Source organism: Calonectris borealis, chromosome 5 (assembly GCF_964195595.1).
Source record: "Calonectris borealis chromosome 5, bCalBor7.hap1.2, whole genome shotgun sequence".
Classification (NCBI taxonomy): Eukaryota; Metazoa; Chordata; class Aves; order Procellariiformes; family Procellariidae; genus Calonectris; species Calonectris borealis.
Genome location: NC_134316.1, coordinates 8,617,550 through 8,637,261, shown reverse-complemented (window position 1 = coordinate 8,637,261; position 19,712 = coordinate 8,617,550). Strand labels below are relative to the sequence as shown.

Sequence of the window (19,712 nt, the reverse complement as noted above, 5' to 3'; positions counted from 1 at the left end):
AAAAGAAGCAAATGTTAAGTATGCTATCCTTCTTCTGTATGTGCTAGCCTATTAAATTGTAAGTAAAAAAAAAGGAAAAAAAAATGTATTTGTAACTTTAATTGGAAAAAAAGGGTCTGGAAAAATGTAACAGCAAGCTAAAGGGAAAGGAAACCTAATTAACCTTCCTGTCCCTCTTCTTGTTTGGCTCTCTCCCAGGAAACAATCCTTTCTGTTCCTGCCTTCCTGGAGAACGGCAGCTCTATATGGCACACCAGCACAGCTCCACGAACACACCTAGAAGCTGATGGGCTTGTGCATCTCCTGTAACCCTACCAGTCCAGCATTTCCCGGCTTCTCGACAGGTATTACTTTTAGACACTGCCAGTTTACTGCTGAAAAGTTGTAGAGGAAAATTCAGTCCCTAATCCAGCTGACCAAATCTGATCTCATGTGCCATGGAGCCAATTCTCTGTTTGCTTGCTAGCCCTTTGGGTGACTCTCTTGAACTCTGCTCTGTCGAACATGAGATCATTCTCTTTTCGAGGTTCTCAGGGACGGTGCCAAGCGAACCAGAGCGATGTCCAAGAGCAGGCACAACTCCAGCCGTGAGGCCCTGGCTCGCCGCTGGCAGCCGGGCTCCGCTGGAAGACGCAGGCCGCGGCCTGGCACCCACCCCGGCGGCCTCTCTCCGCGATTTTACCACGCAGCGCCAGCGGCCCCTTCCCCTTTGAAAGCCGTTAATGGCGCCGGCTTCCCTCAACCGCGGCGGCCTGCGCTGCCTCGCGGGGAAGGTCCCGCCCCCGGTGCCATGGCAACGGGGCGGGACTCGCCGTGTGCCGCCCGCCGCCGCCGGGAGCCAATAAAGTTGTGGCGATTAAAGGATAGGGGGCCACGCCCCCTCCCCCGCCTGCACCAATCCCCTTCCTCTGCGTCGCTTCCTTTCCCCGCCGCCAAGGAGGGAAGATGGCTGCTGGCGAAGCGGCCGGAGCAGCCAATGGGATGGTTAGGGAGGGCTCCGGGGGCGGGGCTCACAGAGGGCGGGGCGGCGCGCACGCGGCGGCGGCCGGCTGTGGTACGCGGCGGGGCGGGAGGGGCCGGCTCTGAGGGGCCGGGGTGAGGACGCCCGGAGAGACCGGGCCGGGACAAGGGCCGCCGCGGAGGTGGGGGGGTTCTCTGGGGCGAGGGGGCAGCCCTCTGGGGCAGGGCAGTGGCTGCTCTGTGGGCGTTGCTGTGGGAAGGGCGGGGAGGGGGTGTGCCTCTGGGGGGGGGGGTCGTCTCGGGGGGAGGCCGGGGCGGGTCCTCTGTAGAGGGTTGTTGGGGGAGGGGAGCGGTCCCCTCTGTTGAGGCTGGGGGGGGGTGGGTTCCGTGGGTTTGGCAGGGGTTGCCCCTGTGGGGTTTGCGGTGGAGGATAATAGGGGTTGCCCACGGCGGGTGGCTTGGGCTGGGAGAGCAACCGCCCAGAGGTGCCCCTGTCCTGACCCTGAAGCTGCCCCTGTGCGTCGGGGTTGGACATCGCTTAGTGTAGGTAGTGCCCTGTGCGGGAGAGAAAGCGGGGCTCCTAAAGTTTCATTCCCTCAATGCTGTCTTTTCTTTTTCCATTAGGCTAAACTGAAGCATCTCTTGCTTTGCTGATAGTGATGCTGCCTGTGTTGCTGATAAAGCTTGAATAAAAACACTCGACCTACACTGTGAGTTTATCCTGTTACTCAATGAAACCTGGAAGCTTGGAAAGACTAACTGTGCTCTCAAAGCACTCTGAACGGGGGGTAAAGGGCTGGTGGAGGCTTGACATTGGCCTGGTCATCCTTTCTCGCTTTGATGCTGTGTCTGGTAGAGACTGGGCTAGGATTGAGCCTGGCATGAGGGTTGTGTCAGTGTATTGCCAATTTGGCCAGGCTTATCTGATTAGACTTGTGACTGGCCACTTACGGGCTGTCAGGGTTAAAGTTACGACCTGTATTGGTGGATAAAATATGTTTATTAAGTAGTTATGCTGGTAAGCACCAGCTGACCTCACCTAGGTTTGGTGAAGATGGGGATCTTTTTTAATAATAGTAACAGTCTAAAACAAAAAAAAAATCTGGAAAAGGTCAGAAGAAGAAATGAAAGTTTTGATTTGGGTTTTTTGTTTGGTTGTTTTATTCCCCTGGGAAAAAGTGAAAAGAAACTTTTTTTATGCTCTTGAAGAAAAAAAAAATAGAGAAACTACTGCCAAAGCTGTAATACATATATCCTTAAATAATGTTTTTTATAATCAACAGATATTTCAAAATATGCTATGTTGGAGAATTAACTTTTTCCTACAAGATATGGGGAGTGGAATTGTCAGTGCTGTGTTATGTTAAGGACTTATATTGGTTACAAGTCTATAATTACCAATTCATTTTCTATAGAAATGTATTGAATATTTGGAAGAATGCAGAAACACAAGGTCTTTTCTTAGTATGCTGGCTTTTGGGTCTGTAAAAACTTTGTTCTCAGAACTAATCTATATTAATACCTTTTATTTCCTAATATTTTAAATGGGTTTCCTGTTTGAGAGCAATCATCAGATTTGGTGAAGTGTAGAGTGTGCAGAGTGTGTGCAGAGCAGCTCCTATAAGATAATTGTTATTGTCAACAGAGTGACTGAAAACGTTTCTGTTCATGTGTATCCCAAGGATTGCTTTCTAGGTGCTAATTTTAGATACTGCTTGTCTAAAGTTTACATGTTGGTTTCTGTTTGTCTAGGGTTAAAGACAAGGTTAGTTATTTGCATTTTCCTCCAAATGTCTTTTCATGGGGACAAGGAACACCCCTGTAGGGAAGGTGGGCCTGGGACTCCTCAGCGGCCTCTGCATACCTAGGCAGTGATGTGGGGCCCAGCTGTTTCTTGTGTGTTCTCAGACTTTCTGGAAAAAATTTTCTTCCTTGTTGCTCCATAAGAGTTCTGCTGTAAATGGGATGATCAGCGATGTTCAGGTAGCTTTTTAAATGCGTTGAGTACAAGATGTTTTGTTTTGTGTGGGTTTTTTTTGGTTTGGTTTGGTTTTTTTTGTCCTTTCACTGCATTGGTCTTGAGGACAAGGATCCTTTGCTGGGCGGCCCTAGGGTCTGGTCTGTACCTGACTGTGTGGAGGTCTCGTGTAAAACCAGACTGCTGTCATTATGTGCTGGCAGCACTTCCCAGCTGTGTTTTGCAGCTTTGACATGCTTTTATTGTAACTGTACAAGTAATGTGATTTCTGAGCTTTTCTGAAAAAAATCAAAGCGGAAGGAAATCTGGACTACTGTGCTGATTAGCCATGTTGATGTAACTGTGCTGATTAGCCATGTTGATATAAAGTTGCCTGTGCAGACTTCTAGGGCTTTTTAATTGGTGGGTGAAAAGACGTCTATGTGGGTCAGCTTCTCCTGTGTGATGATAAGTCTGTTAGTAGGTTTCACACCAGACATAAAAAAGGTGTTGAGACATGTGAATTGGAGACTTGGCAAGGCCAGGTTTTGGAGATGAGTGTGTTTTGTGACTTGCAAGTAGTTTAGATGCAAGATGGACAATGGAGGACATAAGAAAGGCAGGAAAAGAGCGGGTTGCCTATAGCCATGTGGGTTTAGTAAGTTCAACCTCAACATGCCTTTGCCCTCTTCAGACTTTAGCCTGACCAACTATCCACTTCTCCCTCTGCTCTTCCTCTTCTCATGTTCCTATACTGTCTCTTTCCTTTAACAGAAGGGTTACATAAATTCTTGCTGGTGCATTGTCTTATCTTATTTCCTCCTGCCACCTCCTTTTCCTTCCCCTTTCTTCCCCTCAAAGCTGCCCTCTGACTGCTCCCTCCTTCCCGGCTGCAGGTGTTGAAGCCCCAGGAAAGGACAGCTCTGCTGCAGCACTTCGCACCTACAAACCAAGCGGAGTTGGTGATGGTTCAGGTCTGGCAGAGGCATGTTTTATTAATTTGTGGGGCTGGTGCAGTCAGTATGTAGAGATGGGACGTGTTCAGTGCAGTCTGTAAAGAAGCTTAGAGCATTTAATTTAGGGCTGGTCAGTTAAATATATGTAGACGTAACTTGGTGCATGGGCGTGACTGATCAAAGTGTGTTGTATTAGCTTCTAAAATAAATGGAAGGGGGAAGGATTGTGAAATTTTATATAGAACATGGGTGCTTTGGTAGATAAAGCTTTAGACTGGGAGTCAAGGATGTCTGATGCCAAAACGTTGCCTTCAGATTAAATTTGGATGAATTGTTTCTACGATTTATTTTTGCCTTAGCTTTGATGTAAGTTTCAACAAAATGTTTCAGTGAGAACAGAGCAGGAGATAGGGGTGGATGGCTCACTGGAAGAAGAAAGCAAGCCAATCTATAGCACTGAAAAAATCATGCTCAAATTGTAGGACAAATACTGAGTAATACCATTAGGCTGTTCTGAAGGTCCCAGCATAGAATGTGTTTTCTGTCCTGTTTCTAGGCCTTACAGGATATTCGAGTGTTTTCAACAATCAAACTATTTTATAAGTAGTGGCAGGAAGCAAATATTGCACAGCTATCCATTTTAATAAGTTCACATTAGTATTTTCTTAAAGACTCTTCAGTCTGATACTTTTTATTCTGTTTCATTAAGTCCAGAAGGACTATTGCATTATCTAGTCTGATCTCCTTTGCAAGATAAACCATCTGTACTGTTGTTTATGCCCTTTACAGACTTTACATAAATTTATCTCCCCTTTTCACATTAATCTGAAGGCACTTCTTGCAGACTGTTAATATTCTCAGATTTTTGTTACTATTTTTTATTACACTATTTGTGTTGTTGAAAATGCTTTGAGGTGACCTTAGTGTTTAGTTTCAGACTAAAAGTTGCAACAGATAGAGGAATGAAAGTATTTTAAAACCTCTTAGTCCCTATTGTTTTGCTCTTTGAGACTTACTGTTTTATATAAGACTTCACTGTGGCCTTGGAAGGGTACTTGCTATTTTTCTTTAATTCTCTAGTTTTCCAGCTAATGAAAACTTAATGAAAAATCAAAACTGAAGGGTTCTGGAAATCCTTCGTTTAATATAGCAACTGAATCTTACCTGTGAAAAAACAGGTGCATTAAAACACTCATAGTTCTTACGCTGGATTAAACTAACCAATTCAAAAAAAATTAGCTTTAAAGTAAAATGATTTTTTACTCTATTATTAGTCATCTTTCTTGCTATTTCTTTTTTTTTCTTCAGCAGAATCTTCATCTTTTTTGGGTTTTTTTTTTTTAGTTGATTAGCAGCTTTTCACTTGCACCTCTCTCTGCAGCTAGCCGTAACTACTGTGATCTTTCTTTTTTCCCGTGCCTGTTATTTTAAGTCAAAACCATTGCTCAGCTTCTCATTAAAAATAAGAAGATGTAAAAGTGCTGTACAATTGGTAAGCAGTTAAATTGGTGAAAAGACAACCTCGCATTTAACTAAAATTGGCAAACCGCTTGCTAGATAGAGTTATATGCTGGCAGTGCCTGGAATAGGAAGCTTCAGATATTGATCACTTTTCAATAATTTGAGGATCTTTCAGTAATAAGCATTTGTGTATGTTTGTTGCTATGGGAATGACTGAGAGAGCTGGAATTAAGTGTTATTATTCCTTTGTGGAATCAGAAGGGACAAACAGATGGCCGTGAAAGCAAAATTCTTGTTTAGAAACATACAGCTCTTTTACTAGCAAACCTGACTTAGTCGAGTTTTGTATATGGTTTGTGGAGGATTTTTTTGAGGTAAGTGAAGTTGATTTTAGTTTACTCAATATCTGTCAATATATCTAAGGAAGTACATGACCCAGTTTTGCAAGGGGGAAAAACAGGTTTAAGGAAAAATGAATTCTAGTGGTTTAACGTCTCGGATAACTATTACCATGTATGTGTATTGAATGTTCCTGCTTCAGGAATGTTCATAAGAGCCAGACGTGAGTGTAACAGATTGAGAGAGGAAGGGTTTTTTAGTTGTTGGATTTGGTTTGTTCCCCTCCTTCCCTGGGAAAATTTAGTGTTGGGTGTTTCTGGCCTTGACACTTGCTGGATGCTTAGAGAGCAAATACAAACGCACAGAAGTCAGTTGTTCCTTGTATGTTTCTCTGTGTGTTGCATGGAAATACGGGAGTCGCATCTTGCATTATCACGAAGTCTGAAAGATCAAAAGCTCTGAATTGAATTCACAAAAATGAGACTTTAAAAAAGAGCGTGTAACTTATTTTTAACCTCTTTGACAGATCAGAAAGCAAAAGTTGCAGTGTAGTTGAATTTGGGGGTTTTTTCTTCTCCAGTTTTTGGTGCTAGACAGTTCTAAGTGAAAGCTGTGATTTTTGATTAGTAGTGTGATTTGAGGAACTGAGGCTTTTAAAAGGAAGAAGAAAATGCTGGTACCTTAATAATGTTCTTTGCAGTACTTCAGGCTTCTTTCCTGTGCCTTGCACTCTAAATTAAGTTTCTGTTTCCTTGAATGCCACTCTGTTAAGAAGACAATTAGCTTCTCATAACTGATTAAAATTAGTGGAGGAATATCTAGTTGTAATAAAAAGAGTAAGTGCTCTCCCTTTGAATTGCGTGGTCTAAATCTGTGACTCTGCAGCTCCTCGAAGAGTGATTGAGCTGCTCGTGAGTGGTGGTCATTAGTGACATCAAGTGGGCTGAGTACGAAATAACAACTTCTGTCCGGCGGACCCCCTTGTAACTTCCAACTCGCTGTGAGATTGCCTTAGCGCCTGTGTTCTCAGCTGCACCGATGTCATGTTTATGTTGCACGGAGAGAATGCAGTCACTGCAGGACAAAAAGTCTTCAGTTCTACGTTGCAGTGACTGATAAACATTCAAACTTGAGAGAGAGGCATTGCATTTCCCACGCAACAGTCTGCAAAAAGATGTGGCTGTTTGGGGGGGGCACGCTCAAGTCCTTAGACTTTTATCCTGGCAATTTCAGGGGCATGGGGAGAGGAAACCACCTTAAGCTGGAAGTTGCATTCCCCCTGTGCTCATACATATCCTCTTCGTACAGTCTTAATACTGCTTCTGAAACTATGCAGTAAGCAAATGTTATGTCTTGCTGTTGTCTGGCAATGTGGTATCTTCTAGAAAGAAATGATGAGCCAGCTTATCTCGTGGTTGCTTGTTTTTCAGTCTGCCTTCCTATCTGTGTTCTTTGCTGTGCAAGGCAGTTGTGGGTGCCAGGCTGATGAGGTTATTAAAGTAGATGAAGACAGTCAATGTTTTTGCCCCCGCTGTTCTAATTGGAAACTATTTTGAAAGATAAACTTTATAATTTCTGCTCTAAATTTTATTTATGGTCAGTTTATACTCTTAAACTGTTGTGCCAGTATTGTTCTTGAGTAGCTCCCCTCCCTCCTCAGCATTTATTCCTTTGATGTGTTTGTAGATAGTAATCGTATCCCTTTTCAGTCTCTGTCTTTGCCAAGCTATACAAGGCAAAGCATCCCAGCTACTTCTTGTAAAATAAACAGTCCATTCCCTGAATCATCTAACCCGTCCTCCTCTGCACTTGATTATGGTTTAGTTATCAAGAGATTGGCTTCAGCAAAGAGCCCTGCTGGCAACCTGCTACAACCCAGCGAAATACGGATGGACTAAAGCATTGGGAACAAACATGGCTTGAGAGCAGGGTCATTAAAATGCATATTAATGCATATTAAAATGCATAAAGCTCTTGACTTTGCTTTTTATCCTTGTCTTGTTTTGGGGCAACACTGCTGAAGATGTTGGAAGGATCTTTGGGGATCTCAGAAAAATAAATTCCCCGCCTAAGTCTTAGGGGTTCATGGATGCTAACAAAAGCATATAGGTTTTGTTGTGCTTTGCCAGCAGGCATTGTCTGTGTTGCTGTATACAGTAGGTCTCTTGATCAGAAAGTGGTAGAGTATCAATACCTACATACTTGCTCTTTTGTCCTTTCGCAATTCCATTTCTTATGACTGACTCTTAAATCACTCTCATAGTGAAAAAGCAGTTGAATGTGAACTTCCAGTGCAGTATGGTGGAAAATCACTGTGCATTTGGATATTATAAAAAGGAAAAAAAAAGATTTTTTTACCTGTGCATGGCATTGGTGAAGCTAGTACTGGAGTGCTATGTACGGTTCAAGTGTAAATACTGTGTAAAGGCTCTTGAAAACAAAGAACTGAAGAGAGTGCCTTGCATAGGTACAATGTGCACGTATTTGATGCCTCAGCATCTTTTAGGGAGACTGAAAGGTAACCTCTTGAACAGGATAGAGTCAACAGAGCTCTAAAACCCTTTATTTCAGCCTCTTCCATCCTACTGTTGTCACTTAGAGGACATCTTTTGCTTTTGTCTGCTACAAAGCATTGAAAATTGAGCTTAGGGCACGATAAGGATTCAGCAGAGCCTCCAGCTGTCAGGCTGTGCACAAAGAGCGTGTTTTGGAAACTGATAGTCTGTGAACTGTCACGGACATGCAAGGATCTCCAGTTTCTCCTGTTGCTTTGATACTGGAGAGGGTCTGACAAATTATGTTGACATGGTGATATTCTGGATTAGCTAAATATAAAAAATGGATATTGTAGGATGTGACTGGTGAAGATACCTTAGTGATCTGCACGTTCCTGGGGAAGCAAGTGAGGAAAATGAGAAGTCATTTCCCCTGCTTAGGCTTGACAGATGTTTGTGCTTGCGCAATACATCTGGAACTGCAGAGAATTGCTTAGGCAGTGATGTCAGCGTAGTGTTAAAAATTGCCAAGCACACGAATGTTGTGTTTGGAAAATACTGGTGCCACATCTGCACATGTAGAGGAATATCTTCTTATCAGTTCACCAGCAACATCCCTGGTGAAGATGAGAACTGTAGTAGCTGATTTAAGCTTCGGTTTTTAAGAAAAGAGTTTTGAAAACATAATCATCTTGTGTGTTGAAGGATGAGCTCTGGTAACAAAGTGTACTTAAGCTAAATTACTGTTATGAAAGAATCTCTAAAATATTCTGGTAAATAAAACATTTTATCCCATTATAGGTATTTTGGCACCAGTAGCAGGAGCTATTTTTCCTGCTGTAGCTAAGTTTCTTTATATCCTTTCATTCTAGTTGCTGCTAAATTTAGGCAGAAATTTCCCAAGCTTCCTGTGGTGTAGAAACAAATTCTTTGGAAGAATTTCAGCAAAATTTACTAATATTTGGGAAGAATCTTCTTACTTATTTTCAGATTTTTTTATATGGGGATGTTGGTACCAAGTGGCAGTGTCTAAATTGAAGGAAATAAATGGTGTTATTTCAGAGTCACTAAATTATTCATGCAGCTGCATAAGTAATTTTTTCCTTTCACCGTTCTCTGTCGGGTGGATCATTGGGGTTGCCCGTTCATGTGGTAGTTTTGTTCAGCTTAAAATGGCCCTGAAAATCATCGCTCTGGGAGTCCTTTCTTGTAATCCCAAACTTGAAAAGACATCGAAGCACTTTTCGATTGTGGAATTTGCAGGTGCATTGCGGTGTTACTGTGACTTTTGCATTTTATCTTGTAGTGTAGATGTTCAGAACAAGGCTTTTTCTTTTGAAAGGCTGGTATTGACTGTACTTACTAATGTTTGTGTACATGAGTATTACGAGTTAGGCAAATACTGTCTTTGTTTCACTGATTAAGAAAGTAAAGAGTGAATGTTGCAGCTTGCTGGGAATTACTTAGTAAGCTGTTCTGCCAGAATCAGGACTAGTAAGCATTCGTAGGCCAGGGTCTTGTTCAAATCCACTCGGATGAAAAGCTTTATTTCTGTCTTCCTTATCTGTGAGATGGCCATCTTGGTGCATGGCTCTAGTTCTAACAAAAGAAAATGCGGTTAGTGAGGAGGCGTGTGAGAATAGTTCAGAGAAAGGTATGAACCTTGTCTTAGCTGCTCATGGTTACACTGAGGAAATGTGAATGGAGAAAAAATTAATACTACGTGCAGGAGAACATTGTACCCTACATGTTTGATTTCCAGCAGTTGCTGGCTGTACGTAATTGAGAGACTGATTAGTTCTGTATCTTCTTTCCTATGTTTGTGGTTACAAAAAGTAATGTCAATATGGTGTCTACGGTGGGAGGTGCTCACAAGAGAAAGGAAATAACTTTTCCGTGGTCACTGTGGTCTGATGAGATAAGCACAAATGCAGAAGGCTGAGACTTGGATTCCCTTCAAGTTCTGCGGCGGGTTGGCTGAATAGCCATGGTTACATTACAGACAGACACCAGGACACAAAGGTGCCGTGTTCTGAAGCTGTAAGTTATGTAGCATCTGCTGGAGTTGGGAGCATTGATGTTTGCATAGCACTTGGACAGTGAAGTCTTCTGGAGCTGTTGGATGCACACGTCACCTTCCGATCCCCGTGGGGGTGTTAACCAATATCCTGGATCCCATCCTAGGAGGAGATGTTTGTTAGAGAAAGGGTGAGCGTCACAGAACTGGCCATGACTTCCCTGATAGATGCTTACCCTTCTTTTAGAAGGTGATCTGGATGCCTCACCCCATATGTTAGCGTGCTGGGCTGGAGTACAGCCTGGGAGGAGAGGGAGAAGGGAGGAGCAGTGGACACAAACGTCATATTTGACCCCCATCTCAGAGACTTGCTCCAATGCAAAAGCCAAGGCCCAGTGCAAGGGCAGTTCTCCTGGCAGCTCTTGCCTGTTCTCTAGAATCCACCTGAGGATGCAGAGTTTGTCGTTTACCTGTTCAGAGGCCGTGAGCGTGCAATTTAGGCATAGATTAGCTTTCACAGAGTGTTTTTAAATACAGTATTCTTTACAAAAATAAAGGAGAATATATAGAATTTCGAAGATAAATGTCCCGATTACAGTATCTCTTTCTGTAATTTAACCTTTGCCTGGGAATCTTTCGGATCTGCCTTTATAAAATAGGATTGCTTCTGCTGCAGCTTCTGTCAGCTTGATCTGAGAATAGCCATGAGAGTAAAATAGAGCATCTCTTATCCTCTTACTACTTTGCAGTCTCCTTTATTGGATGACCACCTCATCAACACCTGGGTGCAGTAACATCCTCTACCTGGTGAGGTCACTACTAGGAAACCTCCCGCTCACCAGAACGTTCTCAATTGATCCAGTTGCTCATGTCAGTGTGATTTTGGTGACAGAGAGCTTACTTTGCTGCTCCTCTGTTAGTAGGTCTGTGTCGCTAGCATGGAATTGGATGAAAAGAGAAGACTGAAAAAGGAAAATTCTCAAACATGTTTGAAACAATGTTTGACACAGCTTCTTAGAGTATTTAGAAACTATGTTTCCCATGTTTTATGTTAGGGTCTCCTAAATTGTTCTAGAGAAGGTAGTTTAGCTATCTGACATCAAATTTTAAAAATTTTGACTTAAATTTGAAGCCAAAATTAGTAATTTGAGCATTTTTATAGTTTTGTATGGTGTTTTCTGGCTCCCTTGAATTTTTTAATTGTACATTGAATTGTTCTACACTTAGATTTTTCTTACAATGGCTAGTTATCTGGGTTCTTTGCAGCTCTTTACCATCTCTTCGGTTCAAGAATTTATATCAATAGGCTTTCAGTTACTCAAGTTTGAATGTTAAGTCATTGCAATTTGAAGACATGCCTAGATTTTCTACATCTCGCCTGTCCCCACCATATTTTCCAGTGTTGGATGCAAAATCAGAATAGGTCTTTCTAGTTGGAATGCAAAATCTTACACCAAAAAACGAATTTTAAAAGTTTTCTTTTGATGAAAACACTCAATGTATGGTTTTTATGATTTATGCCTTTAAAACTACGCCTGGTCAAATCCAAAAGTTGTTTTTGTGTTCTTTCTCTGTGGATATCTGGTATAATATTCAAAAAGAGGTTTTGTTTCTGTATCGACATGAACACCTGCTTGTGCCCCCAAAAGATGAGTACACAAAAATTGTCGTTTCCTTTTTTTTTAAATTATTTAACCCCAAAGCAGTGAGCACCTGTGACTTTTTCCCTTTGTTTTCTCCTAGTTCTGACTCTTATTTTTTTCCTCTGACCAATACTGTTGTTTAAGGCCATTTCCTTGGTTCTCTATCCCACCTACAGCTCTTCTCTCCATCGCTGAACAGGATTGTACCCCATACTGGTGGGAGGGTAGGAATTGATTTCATGGAAGGCAGTTAGTTTGGTAGACCTAACTTTTTTGCTCTTCCCGTAGACTTTGTTGTGGCAGTGTTTTATCTTTTTCCTCCTTTCTGCTCTCTTGATATAATATTTTTCTCTGTACTGCAAATGCAAAATTATGTGGAATTTTTTTCTTGCTGTGTTTTACGTTTGGAAACTAGATGTAGCTGATTTGAAAGGATGAAATAATTCTCTTGGCAGTTTACATCTTGTCTCTGCACTTTAGCGTAGTCTCTCGCGCATCTTACTCCCTTCCTGCTTGATAGACTAAATGCTACTCTCTTCACCTTAAAATGGCTTTGTGGGAATGCTGGAAAAACACCTTATCTCTCTGCTTTGGTAAAATAACAAAATCAACTATAGAAGTTTGTATCCTGCAGAAATTATGCATGCCTGATGGGTGTTTTGTGCTTCCCCTCAGTACTTAGATCGTTTGGCTGATCCATCTTCTGTTTTGAAGTGGTGCCGGTGAGGAGAGGTCTCTAAAGGCATTTTGCATTAGTGAAGTGCAGCATACTAATGCGTTCTCCTCAGCCAACCTTGCGCTTTGCATTTTTGTTTTAAAATGCAAACCACATGTAATGTTGCATGCATGAATTGCTTTCCACTGCCCAGAGCTTCAGGTTTGTTCCTAGTTTGTTCTTGAACTTTTAATAATCGTGCAGATAAAGGGAGGGTCTGTTTGTATTGTTTATAGTAGGAAAGAACAGTGCAAGATTTCATCTACTGCTGTTCAAATCCCTTGCTATTTTTGGTATTTGACCTCTGCAGAGAAGATTGCCAAAACTACAGGTTGTTTTCATTTTTATTACGTGTTTCTACCCTCCTACTCATAAGTTACTCTTACGTTACTGATTAAATCTTTGAGAAAGTTCCATTTCTCCCACATTTTCCACGATATTTTTCAGAGAGGTAATTTTATGTTTCTACATGTTGTTGAGCTAACATTCCCTTTTGGAAATGAGAACTATGCTATTTGGCAGCATCTTGTGTACACCGCTAAAAGGAGAAGGAAAATAACTTACGAATTGCTGGTTTATTTTTTGAAAAACTTTCTGGATTGAAGAGGACTCAATCCTCTGTTGAGTTGAGACTGCAACTTTTAGAATAGTGCACAAAGAGTACAGCAGTATATGCTGAGACAATACTAAATGTTTAGTTTGTGCAGATAGGTGCTTACCTTTCATTTCTCTGTCATTGGAAAGGCCTGCTTTCAGCACCCCTGGCTGTTTGCTTCTAGTCTTGTTGTGTGTTTGTTCCCACCCTCCACTAGTGAGAAATACATAACAAAGGCATCTGAAAATCCTGTCCTGCCTCTTTGGCATCCTTTCCACTTCATGCCTTCTATTCTGAAAATCAAGCTTATTTCTTTTTTAAAGGAGCCTTGTAGGATGCCCTGGACGTCAAAATATTTTAGGTTATTTCAGAGCACTGAAATTATTCTGACTTCCCAAGATGTAATGAGTTTTGAGTGTCCTTCAAGAAGCTTATTGTTTCTGGTAGTTGTGATATCAAGGAGATGTGCAGGGGTTGCATGTAACTGTGAAGTTAGGTCGTAGAAAAGATCACATGAATGTAGTTCCAGAGGACTAGATACAATAACACAGAAGTTTCAGGGTTGATTTGTAAAAGGTGGTTTCACCTTGCCCAGGGGGTGCAGATGTGAATGCAGATGAGAGAAGCAGCTGTTACACCCGAGGAATGGTGATCACTGAGGATGGGATTGGACTTCTGTTTCAAACACAAGTGACGAGCCATAGCCAGACACCTTCAGCCTGATATTCGTGTGTCACCCAAGTGGTGGTCTTTTCCTTGCACCTTAGCATCACCTGAATTTTGTCTGTGTTGAGACTGTAGATCCAGACTGTGGGCCACTGTGAGTTAGAATAAGTGAAGAACCTGAATTTAATTAACTACCTCACGTTCTGAGCAAAGGAGGTACCTTGGGGAAAGAAGAGTTTTTGCCCGTGCTCTCTGTGATTTCTTCTGAGACTGGAACAGTTCAGGAGCAAGCTGTCTGTGCCCCACAAAGTCTTTGTTTCAGACAGTTTGTCACATTAGCATGAGCAGTTTTCCTCATTGATCATCCCAACTGGCTGTTGTGCTATGTCCAAAGTATGTCAGGTGTCAAAGATACTGACTTTGCCAAAGGATTCTTTGTGGCAGGAACAAAAGAGGTACCTGTGTTGTTGAAGTTAGGGAGTGCTAACCTGAAAGTGCTTCCCTTCTGCGGTGCAGAGCACCATGTGCTTTGTAGGTGGCTGCAGTCCAATGCTTAGTTATCTTCTATTGTGTTTGGAAGACCATTGTTTCCGATTTGTCTCATAAATTTAACACAGATCCTATTCCTGCCATTTAAACTTTCCCATCAAAATACAACAGTGACTTCCCCTTCTGAAAAGGAAGGGCTGGCAGCTACACCCTGAAGTTTGAGCATGAATTGTTTATATAACCTTCAATCACAATTTCGTAATAGTCTAAAGACTTTCTTACTAGGGCAGACATTTTACTGAGTTTTTAGCAAAAACCTGGCTGCCATCAAATGCAATTTTGAGGCTTCTGAGTTGTTGCAGTGGAAATAGAATTGAAAGCTGTACCCTGCAGCTTCCCGATGATATAAATTGCACATCTATCTGGAGACATGAACAGCATTTTCTGGTATTTCAGAATAGCCGTACCTATGTCATTCAGGGGTAAAAGCTTAAGAGCTATCTTGAGCTAATTTTATTTCCCAGAAAATATTATTAAATCTGAATGAACATGCTTTTGCAGACTCTGGCTTTTTACAACTTCTGGGTACTTGTAGAGTTCCCTCGCCCTCCCCTCTGAAGCAGAAAAAGCTCTGACATCAGTGTCGTAGAAACTGCTCATTGCATAATATTCTCTATCAAAGTCAGTAATATTTAAACAACTGCAGCTTGCTTTTCAAATGGAAAGGAACATGTCAGGAACATGTCTGAATTTACTTGGCCTTTTGAGTACAAAAAGTCTGAATATTTAGAGCTTGAAATTAAGGTCAGTCTGGAAAACTACATTTTTCTTACAAAAAGTTTACAGAGAGAACCCAATTTTTTGTAACCATAGCACTACAGGATAGCTGGTTTATGAAAACTCCTTTCTCCACCTGCAAACCTGTGTTTTTGAAACAGCATTTAAATAGAATCTTCCGTTGTAATTCTTCAGTAAATTAGATTAAGGAAAAGTTGTCCTTATAAACAATATTAAAATACTTCATTTCTTAAATTTAAGTTATTAATTTCAATGGAAGTTTAATAGTTTTGTGTTTGAGCAGTGTAGCGAGCAGTGTAGCAAGCAGTGTTTGAGAACAGTCCACTTTATGTAATAGTTCTAGTAAAAGCTTGTTCCATTTGAGGACATACTCAGAAAAGTAAGTAAGGAGCAAGCTCTGTGGGTCGGGTTGTACGCAGGCTAATGCCAGAAAACGTGTTGAACTTCTTCTCTTCAGAGGGGAAAGGAGTTTCCACAGGATGTCTGCGTTTTATGGCAAAAATTACTTGTAGATGTGCTCTGAAAGGTTGCTTTGATGTAGAAGATTAACCTGGGGACCTCATTGTCAGGATATTACTGAGGCAAATAGCTTAGTGAGATTATTTGTGACTTGGGAATTAAGCTTTTATGAGTGTGCCTACTTAAGCTGTTTTTTAAGAATTTGCTCGTTTGTCACATGGCGTCATGAATATTTGTATGTACCAAATAGGAGGAGGGAAAGCAAAACTCTGAAACTACAAACAACACTAAGAAGAAAAAAAAGCAGAATGCAGTTTTGTCATAGCAACTTTTCCTTTGTTGCTAGTCTCTCATGGACCATTAAAATAATTACCCTAAAACAAGGAATACATGGAAACTTGCTCATTCCATCCCTAAAAATCCAGCCTGAAGAATTTGCAGAAAAATTTATGATAGGACAGCTGGGAAGGCATGAGAATATTTTCTTGCATTCTGGGTCTGCCTGATTTTTACTCCGTTTCTGTTTGGATTTTTTCAAAAAGTGTCCTCTCATGCATGTGGTGACTAGGATTGGGTGCTGGCCTACTCCTTAAGGAAATAAGGAGATTTTTGAGTACCTGAAATATCTGTACCAGTGAGAAGTCACTGGAGTGTTGACGCCCTAGAACGTGCTGTGATTCCTTCAGTGTTCATTTTTTTTAAACACAGAAAAGTAGTCTAATTGAACCTGTAATTTTAACAAAAGTCATTCATGTGGACGGTTATGCTTACTTAACATACCCCACCTACATCTTTCTTTTAAAAATGGTTGTAGTTTGTGAACTCACTAAAACCATGTATTGTTTATGACAGCAAATATCTCTTTTAAATTTAAATGCTTCAGTACTTTTTCTGAGTCTAAATTGATGAAAGCCTTTACTGCAATTACAGAATTGAATTTTCCTTTGTGTTACAGAAAGAACTACTCCTTTTTCTTTTTTTTTTTTCTTTAGGGCACACCATTTTTTAGAAGTGAATCTATGTATGAGAGGATTGAGAGAATATTGTTTAATTTTGGGTTTGCTTGGTAAAATTTGAATTTGTGCACATCACTGAAATAGTTTGGGTTTCTAGGAGGGTTCAGTAGTGCCAGAGAAGAATTGCCTCTGAAGGGAAGATTTTTATCAGTTACACTAAGAGCCGCCGTTATGTGGTTTTATAGGAGGCTCAAAAAACATTTAGGTTCTTGGGAGAATTGATGAAAAAGGCAAAAGTGCTTAATTCCAATGAATTCCACTGATGTCATGTAGCCTATTTAGATGGTGCGTGGTATGCTGACAGGTGTTTATGTGCGTCATTGGGCACCTAAATACTTGTAAAATTTATCTCATCTGGCCATTTCAGGCTGTAGTTCTGTGTAATTTTGGTCTTGTTCTCTGCCTACCCTTTGCGCGTCCCTCAGCAGAAAAGTTCACCTAAGAAGTCTCCTGCAGTTGTACTGATGCAACAATTTGCGGGCTGTGCCTCCTAGCAACTTTTTAGAACAAAAATTATTCCTCCTCAGGTAGTGGTGATGACTTCATTTTCTTTCCACTTGTGCAGAACATCACTTTACTATTTACTTTATAAAAATAATAAAGGAAATTTAGCTAAGTGACTTTCACAGGATTCAAGACAGACTATTTAATCTTTTAAGGAGATTATGTGATGTAGTGCTTACAGTCACAAGAGACTGAACTCCTTAACTCGGGGAGCCCTTTCCGGTTCTCTTTTTCTGTAAATGAATTTGTAGTGGGTAGGACATCAGCATAATTGAATTTTGACTTCATGCATCATTTCTGTGCAAGATGCTTTTTCGTACATATTTTTAAAGCTAGTATTATTTAAGAATGTTATAATTAAAACTCACCTTGGATTTTATTTATTACAGGTTTCTGACAACATTAGGAACAGCATTTGAGATGACTGCAGTGGAGAAGATTGAGGAGCAGCTTGCTAGTTTGCGCATAGCAAAACGTTCTACGCTAAGTGAGGAACCTGCTTACTTACTGGATATAGACGTTTCCAAACCTGCTCAATCTGAAAGCAGCCGTTTTGTGGCAGTTTCGTGTTCCAATAAGTCAATTAGGGTATATAACAGGGAAACATTAAACTTCCTGCGGGAGTACAGTAGCCGTCCTGGGATACTTAATGGAGTCAGATTTGCACATGCATGTGACAGCATAGTGTTTTCAGCATGCAGTGATGGTACAGTAAAATGTTGGGATATTCGTTTAGCCACTCAAAAAGCTGTGCAGATATTTAGTGGCTATCCTTCCAACATTTTCATCAGTTTTGATATCAACTGCAGTGATCTCATAATTTGTGCTGGAACAGAAAAAGTCGAAAAGGACACGTTTCTGGTGTTTTGGGATGCAAGAGGCATTACAAACTGTGCCAGCGCAGCTAAAGAACCCTTGGGAGTCTATTCTGAAAGTCACAATGATGATATCACTAAAATTTGTTTTCATCCTATCGAACCCAATTTGGTAGTTTCTGGGTCAACTGATGGGTTGGTTAATGTGTTCGACATTAACAGGGATAACGAAGATGATGCTTTGATATCAACTTGCAACTCCAATTCATCAGTAAGTTTTATTGGCTGGTCTGGGAAAGATTATAAACAGGTCTACTGCATGACGCACGATGAGGGATTTTGTTGGTGGGACATCGCTCAGTTAGACACCGAAGAACCAATAACACTGTTGCACATTGTGGATGTCAGAGACGCAGTCTGCATTGAAAACGACAGCTTACGTTACCTGGTAGGTGGCTTGTACCACGAAAAGGCAGACAAACTCTTTCTTGTTGGGGGAACGTCCACAGGAAACATTCACCTCATCAGCTGCAGCTCCGACGGACTGAGCCTGGTGGGTACCCTTTGCGGAGGACACGCTGCCACTGTTCGCTCCTTCTGCTGGAACCTGATAGATGAGTCTCTGTTGACGGGTGGAGAGGATGCTCAGCTGTTGCTATGGAAACCCAGAGCTGTGGAAAGGTCCCTCGCAAAGAAAGCATCTATGAAGATTGCTTCTTCCGTGCAGAAGAGAGTAAGAGTTCACAACAGCTCCCTCAAAAGCAGGAAAAAGTAAAATGCTGAAAGTGGGAATCTCTGCTGTGCAGAGTTTTCCTGGTGTTTAATCTCTCAGGCAACGCTTGGCTGTGCTTTATTTGGAGGTATTCTGTAGAAAGAACTACATGCTTGAATTCTACCTGGGAATGTATTTCAGTCATCAGAAGAATTGCCTTTTTTTGTTTTGGGGTTTTTTTTTATGTTGCTAATATTAATCAGCAAAGAGCAAATGTTTGCTCTCCAGTTCTTGAACAATAGATCTTAAATCATATTATATAAAAACGTTTCTGTGGTTGTTTAATGTCTCAGCCAACATTTTTAATGCGTAATATAGGCCTGTGGCTTGCATAATTTGTTACCTTCCCACTGAAATTCCCTGGCATGTTTTAAAAGCTTTTGTATTTCATGCTGTATTTTGCTTTCTTTACAGAGAACTTAATGAAATTGCTCAGTATATTAAAAGATTTTATGTCACATCTTAATGCCTAAGGGAATTACTTCTTGATGAAAGAGAAAATAAGTAATTTTGCACTGTCATATAACAAGCTCATAAAGAAGCAGTTGATAGAGCCATATTTTTCATAGCAAAGATATGAATGTATTCAACCAAACAGGAACACATGATTCCAAGCAGCTAATTTTTAAGTGTATGAGAACTGTTAAACTGGCATTATTTAGGGCATATTTCCTCCATGAAAATACCCCAAAGCCTTGCAAGCAGCTTCATTCTCTCCTGATAAGTGCATCTCAGGGGGGTGCACCTGGAAGACTGGGAAGATCTTCAGTGGATTAAAGAAATTGATAGGTATAATTACAGCAGTGGTGCTTAAAATCCCAAATCCTGCATTTGAAATAAGCAAGTATCACGTGCTAAGTGGGAATGTTAAAAACCAAAAATGAATACTGCCTTCTGAGACTGTAGTTACGGAGTAACAGACCAATATGAGGAGACTTTAACAAAACCTTTTAGAGGTTAGTGTGTGTCCTTCAAGAAATATTTCTCTCTGCAGAGAGGTTTTATGCTTAGACATCTCCCTAGGACAGCTTTGTTTTAGTCTTCCATCAAATACC

General features: G+C 41.1%; 1 protein-coding gene across 4 annotated transcripts; it reads left to right on the top strand.

The window, feature by feature from the left end:
• The first annotated feature begins 902 nt into the window (after positions 1-902).
• On the top strand, positions 903-19,117 carry WDR89 (WD repeat domain 89). 4 transcript variants are annotated; one of them, XM_075150888.1, is made up of 3 exons: positions 903-984; positions 1,585-1,670; positions 17,460-19,117. In XM_075150888.1, the coding sequence occupies exon 3, from the start codon at positions 17,491-17,493 to the stop codon at positions 18,658-18,660; it is 1,170 nt and encodes a 389-aa protein (XP_075006989.1). In that variant the 5' UTR covers positions 903-984; positions 1,585-1,670; positions 17,460-17,490; the 3' UTR covers positions 18,661-19,117. The 4 variants fall into 4 exon arrangements, with proteins under 4 accessions (XP_075006989.1, XP_075006986.1, XP_075006988.1 ...); XM_075150885.1 differs by having other exon boundaries at positions 903-1,054; XM_075150887.1 differs by lacking the exon at positions 903-984 and adding an exon at positions 1,052-1,095.
• The last annotated feature ends 595 nt before the right edge of the window (positions 19,118-19,712 follow it).